The sequence below is a fragment of the Chiloscyllium plagiosum genome, unplaced genomic scaffold, assembly GCF_037043375.1.
Source record: "Chiloscyllium plagiosum isolate Xiang-an unplaced genomic scaffold, Cpla_swu_hap1 HiC_scaffold_7, whole genome shotgun sequence".
Taxonomy (NCBI): Eukaryota; Metazoa; Chordata; class Chondrichthyes; order Orectolobiformes; family Hemiscylliidae; genus Chiloscyllium; species Chiloscyllium plagiosum.
In genome coordinates, this window is record NW_028270145.1 from 47,413,043 (window position 1) to 47,428,509 (window position 15,467).

Genomic DNA, 15,467 nt, shown 5'->3' on the forward strand with positions numbered 1-15,467 from the left:
ACTAAGTGGTTTGACCAGCAACATCTCTCCTGGAATTTCCACTATACACCTGCTTAAAGCAACTGGCAAAGTTAGATTCTGAGCTGCCTTCTTGAAATGTTTTGAGGGGGTCTGGCCTGGTCCATAACACATGGAAAGACCAATTCCTGGCTTTAAATCTGGTGCCAGCAGCATGAATGATGCATGGTCCCACCAACACCACACACTTCCAATTCTCTTACCATGTGATTGATTGTCTGGTCATACAATTAATGAAGTGAAGAATGGAAGATGGTATGTGAAAATTCACTCTAAGCTTTCACGGATTGGCTACGATGAATCTCACTTGATAAAACACATCAACTGAACATGGGAGAATTCTGCTCCTTGCAACATTTTGCTGATTACATTTCTAGAATGTCCAAAAGTAGGCTTTCATCCAAATTTTCAAGTTAACTAATTTCACAAGAGCCATCCAGCATGTCATATTTTGTGTTTCTCAAAGTCTATATTGAAGCTTTTTATTTGAAAGCTTGGTCCTTTCTGAAAAGTGTGGGTTGGGTTTGCTCAGTTTACTTAAAGCTTTAATATAGCCCGTATTGCCAGCTGAATGCCAATTGTTCTGTGTGGACATGTGCAGTATACTCAGACTCTTTGCAGAATCAGGTGAACTGCTGGAATATGTTTCTTCAGCTTTTAGTCATTTGTGTATGGTTAGTCAAATGTATTTCAAGAGGGAAAGTTACAATTGCTCTAATCAGGTAATGTTCCTGATGAGAGCTTTTTAAAAGATTTTTTGGGAGAGTTTTCCACTTCTATATTCTGCTCCTCTCGTACCTTCACTTATATTAGGATGCTGTAGCTGTACTTGATGATGCTTTTCCCTTATTATTACTTGATGTTTTTTTAACCAATCAAATAAAAGTAAGCAAATCAAGTAAAGGTAAACAAAGCCTCTTTAAGGGAAATAGCTAGGAGGGGAAGGGAGGAAGAGAAAGTTAGTGAGGGTCTTACAGTCGAGCAACCTTTGGGGAGAGAATTGGAATGGATGACTAAGATATGGGGGTGACAGTAGAGAAGGGGAGAATGCAGGAATTGGGCAGGTAGGTTCATAGAACAATTGTCCTTAGGATGTAGATGTGCTGGCATGACCACATTTATAACCTGTTTTCAATTGCGATATGAAGATTTGATGTACTTCCTTCTTGGATTGCTAGTCTTTGTGTGAATGGTCCTATAATGGCAAAATGCTACCCAGTGACAATGAAAGAATGGTAATCTATAACCAATCAGGATAACTTGTGATTTGGAGAGAAACCTGGAGATGATCCTTATCCAATTGCTGTGACCAGGTGAGGAGGAATGAATCATTTCCCCTCTTTTCAACTTTCATAGTTGATCATAACAAAGATATAAGTGCAAATTTTTCATACAGCTATACATTCTTCAATTAAAATGTAGTTAACCATTTTCACTGAAAGCAAAAGGAGCCCAATGCTATGTTTTCTTCAGTGGAAGTAAACAGTTTTATTATATGCTAACTCTGAGAAATTTAACAAAGATGCAAAATCAAGCAAATGGCTTTTGTGCAGTCACCCAGGCCCTTATACACATGTACAAGTCCCACAACAAGCAAAGTTTAAAAGGGTTAGCATTCATGTAAAAGGAAGATAAAAGAATATACAATTTAGAGACCCTTTGGATGAGCTTGAGGCATAAATTTTAAATCTGAGACCATAGCTTGTTAGCTGTGCCCTTGGGCTATCAGCGGTGGCGAATATTGCAGTCATCTTTCAAGTTCACAGTTTACTGATGTTTCTTTCCAATCAGTGTTACCCCCATTGTCTTAAGATGCAGAGAAAGTACTTTCTCAAGCCTGTTTCAGTTCTGCAGTCTAAAAAGTGCATCTGTTCTGCATCTGTGACAGACAGCTTCTTGAAATAAAACCTTGTTTCAATCTGATAAGTTTGTTTTTTTTTCCAGGCTGGATAATCATAAACAATGTTTCGTTTCCAACATGTGAATATTCTTAATGATAGCGTAAATCAAACAGCAAGAGAGGGTGTTCTCATGCCCCTGGGGTAGTGAGGCGAGGTTGTTGCTGACTAGGTTAATTGCCTTTGCAAAAAATGCTAATCGCTGTTCAGATTGTCTTTTGTGTAATCCATGTTTCATGAAGATTGACCAACCTGTGTAGGTCAGGTGATGCCTGTGGCCATTTTAAGTTCTAGCTTTTGGTCCCTTTTTAAGTCATTTCATTGATGAATGTATAGCTGTATGAAAAATTTAGTTATATCTTTGTTACGATCAACTGGGAAAGTTGAAAAGAGAGGAAATGATTCATTCCTCCTCACCTGGTCACAGCAAGTCCCCATATTAAATCAGGAGATGGAGTTCAAAGATCAGTATTTCATATTTTAATCATTACGACTCAATATCATAAGGACAAAAGCAGCAATGTCAGAGGTGATAAAGGAGCGAGATACTACCAAGGTTACCTTGGCAAGTAATAGCAGTATATCCAATCCTATCAGTGATGTAACCACACTGTGCAGAAGGAGTGGATATTGAGTCCACCGGCAGCAAACCGCTATGTCCTGGCAGGTGCTGAGCTTCTTTAGTGATGTTCCAGCTATACCTACCCAGGACAGTAACAAGTATTGTATCATAGGTCTGGTCAGCCTTGTAGACACTGAGCTGAGAGATGAAATAGTAAACCATTCATCATAGAGTAATCAAATCTAGCTGGCTGTCAAAATGGAAGATATGTGGATGATAATGAGTTTGTGTAAAATGAATGAGAGGGAGACAGAGAGGCACTGGACACGATGCATGGAAGAGAATGAGAAGACAACCATGCTGTGTAAGGGGTAGGATGGAAAAACTGTCGAGGACTACAATTTCCACAACCAGAATATGCAGTATACAGATTTTAGTAGTTTCTTTCTCCACCATGCCAACCTGTACCTTTCATGTGAAAATAAAGGCAAACTGAAAAAAAAAGATTTTAAAAGGGAACCAACCTTTTAAGAGCTTGTGGCCCTTCCCAATCCCATGGTCAATGCGTCATGTACTCAGTGCACCACAATATGTGGAGGAATTGGCCTTATCTTATTGTAAGTGCATGTAGTAAAATAAAACAAATGCTCCTGGCACCACTGAACCTATCCAACATTGACACTCTGCTAGTTGAGCTTTAATTGAGAAATTGTGAAACTATTTTACAGAAACATTGTTCAAATACTGACACATTGAATACATTTTTAAACTTATTTTAATTGTTCAAGTTCATTCTGAAAATAATTTATGGATTTTTTTGTTCTGGGAGGGCTGATGACCTGTGTATTTAGGTTCAAAGCTGATGCTGAAAGTTTGCATAAAAGAACGGTAGCAGGCTTTCTAATAATTTTTGATGGAATCATGTTTGACAGTGACATATCTCCAGCCGACAAAAATCCAATTCAGACAAATTGTGTTTAAATCTACAATCCTGCTTGATTACAAAATTAGATAAGTCATGCTGAAGTATGGTGCTTATGAAAGTAAACAAAAACTCCCAGCTACATTTCATTTAGCTTAGTGAGTGCAATCTGAAAGAGAAGATTGACTAATATGATAAATTGTATATTTTATTCAAGTATTATACTAAATATGATTTGAAAAATTACAATTCCATTAGAAGTGCTGCTTAACAAAATTAAAGTTCAGAGCATAAGAAAAACAATAGGTAAATTACAATATCCCAGTTTCATCAACTGGTAATGTTACAACTTTGGCCCAGCCTTGGGAAGACTGAATCTGTTATCTTTGCCACAGTCAAATGCCACTAACTCAATTGTCCTTGTCAGAAAACCTGTCAGACTGTACCTAGAGTTTTCACAGCTTTAGAGTCTTAGTTTATCTTTGAGGAGAAAGTGAGGTCTGCAGATGCTGGAGATCAGAGCTGAAAATGTGTTGCTGGAAAAGCGCAGCAGGTCAGGCAGCATCCAGGGAACAGGAGAATCGACATTTCGGGCATAAGGGCTTATGCCCGAAACGTCGATTCTCCTGTTCCCTGGATGCTGCCTGACCTGCTGCGCTTTTCCAGCAACACATTTTCAGTCTTAGTTTATCGTAGGCTGAGCTGAAACCTCATAAACTGGTTGTTTTGACCATGACAAAATTGCTTCACCACCATCTTTATACTTTCCAGACTTGATTATTCTAATATTTTAGCTGTTGATCTCTACCCTCCCTTCTCTACAAACTTACGTTTCCCTGCTACTCATATTCTGCTCCTAAGTCCATCTGACCATTCCTGGATACATCTCTAACCTCCTGACTCTGATCTCCTAATATACTATCTCTTTAACAACCAGTTATAGCCAAATAATGTTCAACGTAAGTAAGTACCTCCTCAAGTCGCCTTTTCCCAACACTGACAGCGTTCACTTCCAAAACAATGGGACAGGAGTATTTGGATGTCTTTTTGGGGATGGGGGTGGAATGCTGAGAATTACCCAATTTTTGTTTTGTCTAAATGTTGCAGCTGCAGCTCCTACAGTGACACAAAGGAGTTATCCCCATGCTTTCCCACAAGAGCAAGTTTGCTCTTGAATCCATCATAAGCAATAATGATGTGAATTTCTGGCCTGCTCCCATGATATTTGATCACACAATCCTGTGGCTACTGGCTTGCCTCCTGATCTCCAATCTAGCTGTGACTGTGGTATTCAGCCAGAATTTCAGTTTTTGATTTTTTTTTTGACGGGTTCATCTGTACTGCCGAACTTCTAAGATATCTTCAGGTAGTCATTGATAAGCAATCTGCTGTCCGTTATTGGGCTTGCTGGTCAGAATTTTTGATCAGTGCTGTCAACCGCTTTATGTAATTTTCTGAAAATTCCTCAAAAACTGCACCATGTTGTACTATTTATTCCTTTTCTATGTGTTTGATATAGGAGTCTCAGTAATACAAACAATATATAATAAATATGTTGGTTATTTATTGTAAATTAAAATGAAGCATTATATATACGTACTCTGCAAGAATCAGAGCTTATTTATATATCTCTTATTCAGTTGGTCTATACCACACGATGTTAGTGTATAAAGCAGTGGTGATCCCAACACTCCTGTTTGCATCAGAAACTTGGACAACATACCAATGTCACCTGAAGACACTTGAAAAGTTCCATCAAAGCTGCATTTGAAAGATCCTGAATATCAGCTGGGAATATAGAAGAACCAAGATCAGCACGTTGAATGAAGCAAAAGCAACAAGCATTGAAGTATATGTCTTCAAGAACCATCAACATATCATCAAGTAAGATGGAGCCGTCATGTTGTTTGGATGGAAGACAAGCGTTTGCCAAAACAAATCTTATAATCCCAGTTTAAAGAAGGCAAACGTAAAAGAGACGGACAACAGAAGGGATTCAAAGACGTTTTAAAAGCCAATATGAAGAAATGTAACATCGACATCAGCAATTGGGAAACCAATGCCAAGGACAGGAAACTTTGGCAAACCATCATCCGAGAAGGAACAGCAACTTTCAAAGCCAACAGATGTGCAGAACTAGAAGAGAAGAGAAGAATACGGAAAGTGAGACAGCAACAACCAAAGCCGATCTGCCATCTGGAACTACTTGTCCTGAATGCGGAAGAACTTTCAAAGCCAAGGTTGGACTCATAAGCCACCTGAGAGCCCATAAATAGATCAACGGAACGAAGATCATCGTCCTTGACTTCGAGGGATAGCCATAACGACGACTCCATATCCACTGGGTCAGATGTAATATGGCATCAGTCCCTTTAATAATTTGTCACTTAAAATATTTTAAAGCGATCCTACATTAGCTTCCCCAAAACTTGTGCAACCTGAGATAGGCAACCATTCAGCAGCATATGGCAGGGCTGGACTGCACACACAATTCAATAGCACTCTGAGTTACATGAAACTACAACGATTCAAGAAAGCAGCTCCCAACATCTTCTCAAGGGCAATTCAGGATGCGCATCAAATGTTGGTTTAACTAGTGACATTCCCATCTGCGAAAGAATTTTAAAAACAGGAATTGGCAGGCAACGTGACAGTTGCATGTTCCTTGTATCACTTTGAATAGGTGTGGGGTGATCAAGCATCATGATCTACACACCCAAAATCGGGGGCTGTCCAATTTAGCACCCTACATATACAGATCTACTCGATTTCCCTTGTTAGTTCACCTTTCTCCAATGTTCCTCAAATTAAGTGATCTGTCGTTACAAATCCACATGATCTGTTTATGAGTAGCCCGTATGTAACTAATGTTCCTGAAGAAGGGCTAATGCCCGAAACGTCGATTCTCCTGTTCCCTAGATGCTGCCTGACCTGCAGCGCTTTTCCAGCAACACATTTCCATCTCGTATGTAACTAATCTCAATTACTACACTTTATTATAATTTCTAATAAATTAATAGTGCCAATGTAAGCCTGCCTGATGTGCTATTATTTTCTCATTTTGGACATTGCTGCCCTCCAATTCTGTTCTACAATTTCAGGGTATTTTGGAAGATAATAATTCTGTGCTGTTGCTTTTGTTTTTATCAACATTCTTCAACATTCTGAATGGAAGTCATCCACTGACTCTGATATTATTTCATAAGAAATATGAACAGGAGTAGGTGATTCAGCCTTTCAAACTTGTTCTATCATTTGATAAGATCATAGCTCATCTGACTGTAGCTTTAACTCTTCCTTGTGATGCAGTGGTCATGTCCCTACCCTTGACCAGGAAACTTGGGTTCAAGTCTCACTGCTCGTGAGATGTGTAATGATCTCACTGAGTAGGTTGATTAGAAAAATAGATGACAAAATTTCCTGTCTGTCTCCCATTCTTAATCAAAAATCAAACTCAATCTTGAATATATACAATAGCACTGTTTTCTGTTGAAGAGAATTTTTAAAAATTGATAACCCTCTGAAAAAAGAAATTCTATTTCATTTCCACTTTAAATCAGAGATCTCTTATTTTGAAGCTGTGTCCCTAGTTCTGAATGCTTCCATGAGAGGAAACATCCTCTCAGTATCTACGCTGTTAAGTTCCTCAGAATCTTCTATGTGTCAATACAATCACCTCACACCCTTTTAAATTCCTTTGAGTACAGGCCCAAGCTGCTCAATTTTTCCTCATAAAACAAATTCTCCCTGTGGCACTCTTCCCAGGGAGTATGATTGGTTGCACAATTATCAACACACAAATGTCCATCACTTGCAGAAAAATATAACATTAAATTCAGTCATTTGGTTCATACTTGATAGTCTGTTCTACAGTGGTGATATTATAGCGCATGATGAGTTAAGCATTTAGAAATATCCATAAGCTACTGTCAATCATTTTAAAGCAATCTGTCTGAGAACAAATTCCAGTGGATAAATTTCTGTGAGATCTTATATCATCCTCTCAACTTGGTGGAGGATCAGCAGAAATTAGAGAAGCAACATTTATAACAATTTGTATGGTACAGATTCCAAAGTACGATCTCAGTATTTTTTTGATCATTTTATTTATATAAGAGTCTATTACATTGAAAATGTTTTAACATGCAATTGTTGTTATATAGCTTATCAAGTACTGACATTAAACTAAGATTGAAGCAACAGAGCTAATATGATTTTGGAGATGCCAGTTTCAGACTGGGGTGTACAAAGTTAAACATCACACAACACCAGATTATAGTCCAACAGGTTTATTTGGAAGCAATAGCTTTCGGAGCACTGCTCCTTCGTCAGGTGGCTAGTGCTTCCAAATAAACCTGTTGGACTATAACCTAGTATTGTGTGATTTTTAACAGAATTAATAAGGTGCGATTATAGTTGTATCACCGAAACAATGTTTTTATTTGTTACTGCTAACAATGGACAATGGCAGTGCCATATATTTATGACACTTTGGAGGCTTTTTAAGTTGAAGACACCATGAAAAAGTCGGTTTTTGTTATTTTGTGTTGACAATAATGACAATAACGCTGCATTTTAGGTACCTACTAGTTATATTTGAGAAAGCCAACTGATGTTTTCATACTGTAATTTATTTCAAAATCTATTTTCTGAGTGACATTTTGGCAATAAGGTTTGAAGTTGTGAATAATGTGGGACAACAAAGATATGCCACTTCAAAATGAAATAACACACATATAAAAACTCAGGGCTTTTTTCATCTGATTGAACAATTCAAGAGTTAATCACGTTATTTCCATGAATAGGTATTTTCTGAAATATTAGTAGGAATTGCTAAATTTGTTCTATTACTATTTTCCTCAAAACATTTTAAAACTTTAACTTGAAGCTGATGAAAATTATGGAACCACTTCTAACCATTATGTAACCAAATGTTATAATTTCCATGTTTTTTTTCCCAAATCATTACCATAATAATCATATGGTGCTGGAATCATTTAAGAACAGAGAACGACTATGATTTTGAGGTAACATGGTTGGTACCTAGAATGAAATGAAAGAGACAATAGGACCACCATGCAATGGACTTTTCTGGTGACTTTCAGTAATATAAATATAAGCACAACTCTCTTGCCTATGACAGAATCATTTAGAAGCCATGAACTTCTCAGGGCAAAGAAGTTTTTGGAGGCAAGTCAACCTACATATTTAAAGATTGTAATGAAGTAAACCTGACAGTAGTGGGATATGTCCAGGTCATTTTGGGAATGGCATTTTAATACAGAGGATTAACAGAGGAGTAAAAATTAAATTATGCATATGTAGGTTACTGGGTGGAGAAATTTAGTGACTAACTATTGCTTCAACTTTTATTTGTGAAAAGGAAAAACTGGCATTTATTAATACATAGAGGTCCCATTTGCATTGTAAACGAAATGAATTATAGTCAACGTTCTACAATGTTTAAGTTCTTTCTTTAAATTACTTGTGTTTCAACAGGTGTCATATATATAGATGGGGATTGATTGAAGTGAGTCATTGACAGTAGTAGGTTTACACTGATATTGCAGGCTAAGAGTTTGTTGCAAATATCAGCAGAAAGACTTACTAGTAGATAATTGACTAATAAGCCTTTCTATTGGGTGCAAAGAAGTTTCCTTTGTTTTATTTATTAATATAGCCTGTGTTCTACAATTATGTATAATCTGAGCCGATGAGTGCCTACTGCAGTATTAACAAGGACAGCAAATGTCTTCAATTTTATACGTAATTGTCCAACAGCTTTTCTTAAAATAAACTAAAGAACTACACTGATCAATTAGATCAATGTTATTCATATTTGTTTATGCAACTGACAATGATGCTGCATATGTGTAATTAACTATTTTTCTTTATCACCTCGAAGTAATTTTAAACTAATCATTGGTGATCTTAATGCTGCAGACATCTTTTCTCAGAGAAGATATCCATTAACAATCATAAAGATTTTGTTTTGTGTTCCCGTGTTTGTGCAATCTGTGTCTACTGTTTTCGTGCCTTGCTTCACTATTGCCAACACAGTGAGCTGTATCCAAGATGGTTAGTTGGAACGATACAATCACGTGTTCTAGATACATCTTTGTATGTACCAGCCAAATGTTTCTCATACAAAGTATATTTTACCAGTAGCACTGTGGTCTATACAGTCACTCTGTTTCATTGCGTTAATAGCATGCTTCCTGTAAGTTTCTTTTGTTTGAGTAGAATGACGTTATTAACTAGATGAAGTTAATACATATCTTTCAATAGAGGCACCTATTTACCTCACTAATTTGCTCGCAGTTTTCTGACATAGCCCATTTATGCCTGGTGCCTATTATTGAAAGGTTTTTTTCTGTATTGTCACCCATGAAGTTAGTGAAAGTATGAGAAATGAGCCTGATTGCATGGTTCATTTGTTCTCCTTTGTAGAGCCAAGCCGAGGCGCACTACAAAGGCAGTAAACATGCCAAGAAGCTCAAAGCACTGGAGGCCTCGAAACATAAGCAGAAAACTGCTCCTACCAACGACAGCACAAAGGCTATCACCTCCTCCACTGCAATCACTCCCAACAGCTCTGAAAAAACAGGTTAAAAAAATCTTTTGTTCTTCTCATTCATATTCTTTCTTTGTGTTGTATGTTTGCATGAAACTGCTTATTTCTGCTTTTACTGTTATATGTTTTATTAATGCTGTTTGCTTGATCATAATGAATGGCTGTCTAATTATTTAATAATGATGGAACATATGACATTATAACTGTGAATTCAATCAATTGCAGCTGTATTTTGTTTCTTTTGTCAACAGGGTTGGCTTTATTTAATAAACCATTTAAATGACACATTATACTTGAGGTTACATTCCAATGATACTGTGTTTTTTTGCACAATCTCACTTTTCATTTTTTTAAACCTGTCAATGATGCTGGACAAATCAACCTATTAGAGAATCAGAAATTAAGCTTAGTATTTAGCAAAAGATGTCAGGAAAATACAGAAGCCTCTATGGTATTGGACTGGTTCCCTAAGTAGATAAAGTGTAATTTTACAAAGCTCCTGTGGTAGCACAAACTTGTAAAGTTACTACTTATGTTTGAATAGCGACAGACTGTTTCAAATTAAGGAAATGAAAAATAATATTTAATGTGGCTCTTGTGATTCTGATAGTTCTCGTTTCAACACATTTAATTTGAAACATCTAATTTAGACCTGCTTTAAAATACCCTGAATAATGCACTCATCAATATGTTTAATTTTAATACTGAGAAAAAGCACAAGCAAATTAAGATGCACTTTCTAATGTTAAAATAACAATTCACATTTTCAGAACTTCAAACAAAGCTTTCAATTCAATTTATCAGCAGTGGCATTCTTAAAATCTTTAAGTAAAAACAAAGTAGATATCAGTGTAAAAGAAACCTTTGAAGCCTCAAAAATAAATCCTTCCACAAATTGGGATGGATTTATATGCCAAGTAAAATGTGAACCACTGGCATAGGTGTGAGTGGTCTCTATCTTTTGTTGTTCATCATATGGGGTCTGCTGGGTGTGGATATCTCTGAATTCCTGCACATCTTCACAACATAGCTCATATTGTCTACTTGATCCCTTGTTCTCAGTCATGCCTTACTCGTAAGTAAAACATCTATTTGTGGGTGGTATGATTGGGACTGGCTATTAATGCGAGTATAGCACACTGTGGCAGATAAAGGGAGCCAATTTATACATTGAGTATGTTCAAAAACATAGTTTTTGGGGTAGATAAAATCAGATTCTGCTTCACACTTAGAACAAAAGTGTAATTTTACAAAGCTCCTGTGGTAGCACAAACTTGTAAAGTTACTACTTATGTTTGAATAGCGACAGACTGTTTCAAATTAAGGAAATGAAAAATAATATTTAATGTGGCTCTTGTGATTCTAAGATAGTTCTCGTTTCAGCACATTTAATTTGAAACAGAATGAGGGGGGCATATTTTGAAGGTGAGAGGAAAAAGATTTAGAAGTGACCTGAGGAGCAACCTCTCCACACAGAGGGTGGTTAGCGTGTGGAATGAACTGCCAGAGCAAGTGATAGATACCGGTATAACTACAATGTTTAAAAGATATTTGGACAGGTATATGAATAGGAAGGATTTAGAGTGCTATGGGGGCAAACACAGCCATTTGAACTAGGTTAGTTTGTGAATCTTGGTTGGCATGGATGGATTGGACCAAAGGGTCTGTTTCTGTGCAGTATGACTCTGTGACCCTACACTTGGCTTGACTTATACAACCAAATTATGGTAGCTTGAACATTTAATAGTACAATGGCACATTTAAAAAATCAGCATTAAATGTTATTCTTTAAATCCCCATCTACTAATAGTATTTTAAAGGAATTTGTAACACAGTATTCAGCTGTGCATACTTATGCCTTAAGGGCCTTTTAGAGTCAATTCTCTAAACAGCTGGCAAATAACTGAATGTTTCTGGCAGCAACTCTTTTATTATTCACAAGAGTTTTGATAAAGAACTAACGTGAGTTCTTAATGTGAAATTCTTGAAAATTTCATTGTGATTATACTTTCTGATATGTTTAAAAATGTCTGTGTCATTAATACTGTGAATAAAGTGCAGTTTGAGCTTGATTATCCTTTCATTTTGTTGTTGCCATTTTCTTGAACAAATAATTAATGGAAAATAGAGCTGTTGTTCACTGATTCTCTCCACATACAGTGATGATGCTAAACTCCTGATGCTCATAGAAGTTATGATCACACAATTGCAAACTGGTAAAAGAGGCCATTTGACCCAAGTACCTTATACTTTTGTGGAAACATACTTTCCCTCCTAGCTTCCATCCCAGCCTCAAATTGTCCGGTGAATGGATAAGGTTTCTTTATCTTTACTTTTTTGAAAGAAGGAAGGAAGAATGATAGTAAAAGGCTCTGAGCTCTTCTGAGATTGGTGCTTCATGTTCAGATGTTTGGTGCCCAATGTGAAGTGGCAGAAATGAGGGATAGTACAATGGTGAAAGGAGATTGTGCAGAATGAGTGAGTAGGAGGAGGTGGTGATGATGCAGTGATTGACGATGGATTAAGGAAAATAGAAAAAAAAATTGCACAATTCCTGAATGTGTATGGAGAGTTTAAATAAGACATAAGATTCTTACCTTTGAAATTCTGTTGAGGTCATTAAATGGGATTTTGGCAGAAGTCACCCTGGGCATTCTATTCCTTGAACTTAACTTCTCATGGCCTCTTTGCACTGGTATTGTAGGGCTTTACTTCCCCCCACAACCATCACTGAGGGAGGTGGAGGTTGGATAGGATCACCTTTTCAGGTTCACCCACCTAGACTAATTTCATTGGAGAATCTTGGCATTTTCAGAATCTCTTATAGCTACTTTCTACCTAAGAAAGGAGTTCCAGGATATTGACACCAACGATGGTGTTAGGGTCGGGTGAGACTCAAAGAGAATCTTGCAAGTGATATTGCTACCGTGCATCTGTCACTCTTCTTCTTAGTGGTAGTAGTCAAAATCGACAGAAGCTTGTCAAGTTGCTCTGGTAAAAACAATGACTGCAGATGCTGGAAACCAGTTTCTGGATTAGTGGTGCTGGAAGAGCACAGCAGTTCAGGCGGCATCCAAGGAGCTTCGAAATCTTGGATGCTGCCTGAACTGCTGTGCTCTTCCAGCACCACTAATCCAGAAGTTGCTCTGGTAAATCTTTTATATGATACACGCTCCCAGTGTGAATGCTTAAAGTCATAGATGGGGTTCAGATCAAATGAGTTGCTTTGTTCTGAATGAGGTTGAGCGTCTTGACTGAAGTTGGAGCTGAACTCAATGAGGCAGTTAAAGAGTGTTTGATCACACTCCTGATTGATGCTTGTCTTGATGGTGATCAAGATTTAGGGAGACAGGAAATGATTTTGTCACTGTTGCATTTCCACTGACTTGCTCTTGTAGCAAAAAGTATTTATATGAATGGGCTAATTAAATTTCTGGTTAATGTTTGCTGCCAGGATGTTTTAGGTGAGGATTTAGTAATAGTAATGCTGGTGGACATCAAGAGCGATAGTTAGATTCTCTCTTGACAGACACAAACATTGCCTGATACTTGAGCATTTTAAAGGTTCTTTGTTGCTTATAACCTAAGCCTCAATATTGCCCAAGTCTTGCTGCATCTGGCAAAGATTGCTTCTCTGACAGTTGAGCAGTTATCATTGAACATTCTCACTTCTGACCTTATGTTGGATGGGAGATCATTAATGAAGCTGCTGAAGATTGTCATCTCAGGACATTATAGAACATAGACATAGAACATAGAAAAGTATAGCACAGAACAGATCCTTTGGCCCACGATGTTGTGCCGAGATTTAATCCTAATGTCAAATATAGTAATTTAACCACACACCCCTCAACACACTGCTATCCATGTGCGTGTCCAGCAGTCGCTTAAATGTCCCCACTGACTCTGCTTCCACCACCACAGCTGGCAACGCATTCCATGCGTTCACAACTCTCTGCGTAAAGAACCTACCTCTGACGTCTCCTTTATACCTTCCTCCTAATATCTTCAAACTATGACTTCTCGTACCGGTCAATCCTGCCCTAGGGAAAAGTCTCTGACTATTGACTCTATCTATTCCTCTCATTGTTTTGTACATCTTGATCAGGTCTCCTCTCTTCCTCCTTCTCTCCAGAGAGAAAAGTCCAAGCTTTTTCATAAGGCAAGCTTTCCAGTCCAGGCAGCATCCTTGTAAACCTTCTATGCACCCTCTGCAAAGCCTCTGTGTCTTTCCCATTGTAGAGAGACCAGAAGTGGACACAATATTCCAAGTGTGGCCTCACCAGGGACTTGTAGAGCTGCAGCAAAACCTCGTGGCTCTTAAACTCGATCCCCCTGTTAATGAAAGCCAAAACACCATATGCTTTCTTAACAACCCTATTCACTTGGGTGGCAACTTTGAGGGATCTATATACTTGCGCATCCAGATCACTCTGAATCTCCCTACTGCCAAGAATTTAATCCTATATTCAGCAATTGAGTTTAACCTTCCATAATGCATCACTTCACATTTATCCAGGTTGAACTCCATCTGCCATTTCTCAGCCCAGCTCTGCATTCTGTTTATGTCACTCTGCAGCCTACAGTAGCCCTCTGTACTATCGACGACACCTCCAACCTTTGTGTCATCTGCTAACCCACTAACCCACCCCTCAACCTCCTCATCCATGTCATTTATAAAAACTACAAAGAGCAGAGGCCCAAGAACAGAGCCCTGCGGGACCCCACTCAACACTGTCCACCAGGCAGAATACTTTCCATCTACAACCAATCTCTGCCTTCTGTCAGCTCTCTGCCTTCTGCTTTCTCTACTGAAGGAACTCTAGTGGTGAGTTCCTGGATCTGAGTATTGAGCTCTGACAACCAAAACCATCTTCCTTTTTGCTCAAACTGACTCCAATCAATGAAGATTTTCCCCCAGTTCCCAATGATTCCAGCTTTTCTTGGGATTTTTGATGCCGCACTCAGTCAAATGCTGCCTTGATGTCAAAGTAGTCACTGTCACTTCACCTCTGGAGTTTAGATAGTTTAGACTTAGCAAATGAAGTCAGGAACCAATATGTCCTGAAGGAACCCAAACTGAGTGACAGTGAGCAGGGTATTCCTTTCTATTTGCCATTGATAGCACTATTGATGACATGTTCCATCATTTGCTTAAGATTGAGAGGAGATTGATAGGATAGTAACTGGCCAGGTTGGATTTAGCCTACTTCAGGTGGGCAGGTAAAATCTGGGCAGTTTTCCACTTTGTTGATTAGATGCCAGTGTTGCTTTCTCCTATTGGAGATGGTCATTAACTGGAATTTGTATGGCACATAAGTTATTTTCCCCTTATCAGCTCAAGCCTGGATACTATCCAAGTCTTGCTGAATGTGGATATGCATTGCTGAAGAGTCACAATTGGTGCTGAACTTTGGGTAACCATCAGTGAGCTCCGGATGAAGGGCTTTTGCCTGAAACGTCGATTTTCCTGCTCCTCAGATGCTGTCTGAT

The 15,467-nt window shown here is 38.1% G+C and overlaps 1 protein-coding gene across 10 annotated transcripts in view; it reads left to right on the plus strand.

Annotated features, from left to right (window-relative positions):
- znf385b (zinc finger protein 385B) overlaps nucleotides 1–15,467 on the plus strand; it is a 433,921-nt gene that overhangs the window by 396,315 nt on the left and 22,139 nt on the right. For all 10 annotated transcript variants that reach the window (XM_043693506.2, XM_043693507.2, XM_087988974.1 and 7 more), the window contains one exon: nucleotides 9,851–10,007. In XM_043693506.2, coding sequence (XP_043549441.2) covers nucleotides 9,851–10,007 — 157 coding nt within the window. The remainder of the gene's footprint in view (nucleotides 1–9,850; nucleotides 10,008–15,467) is intronic.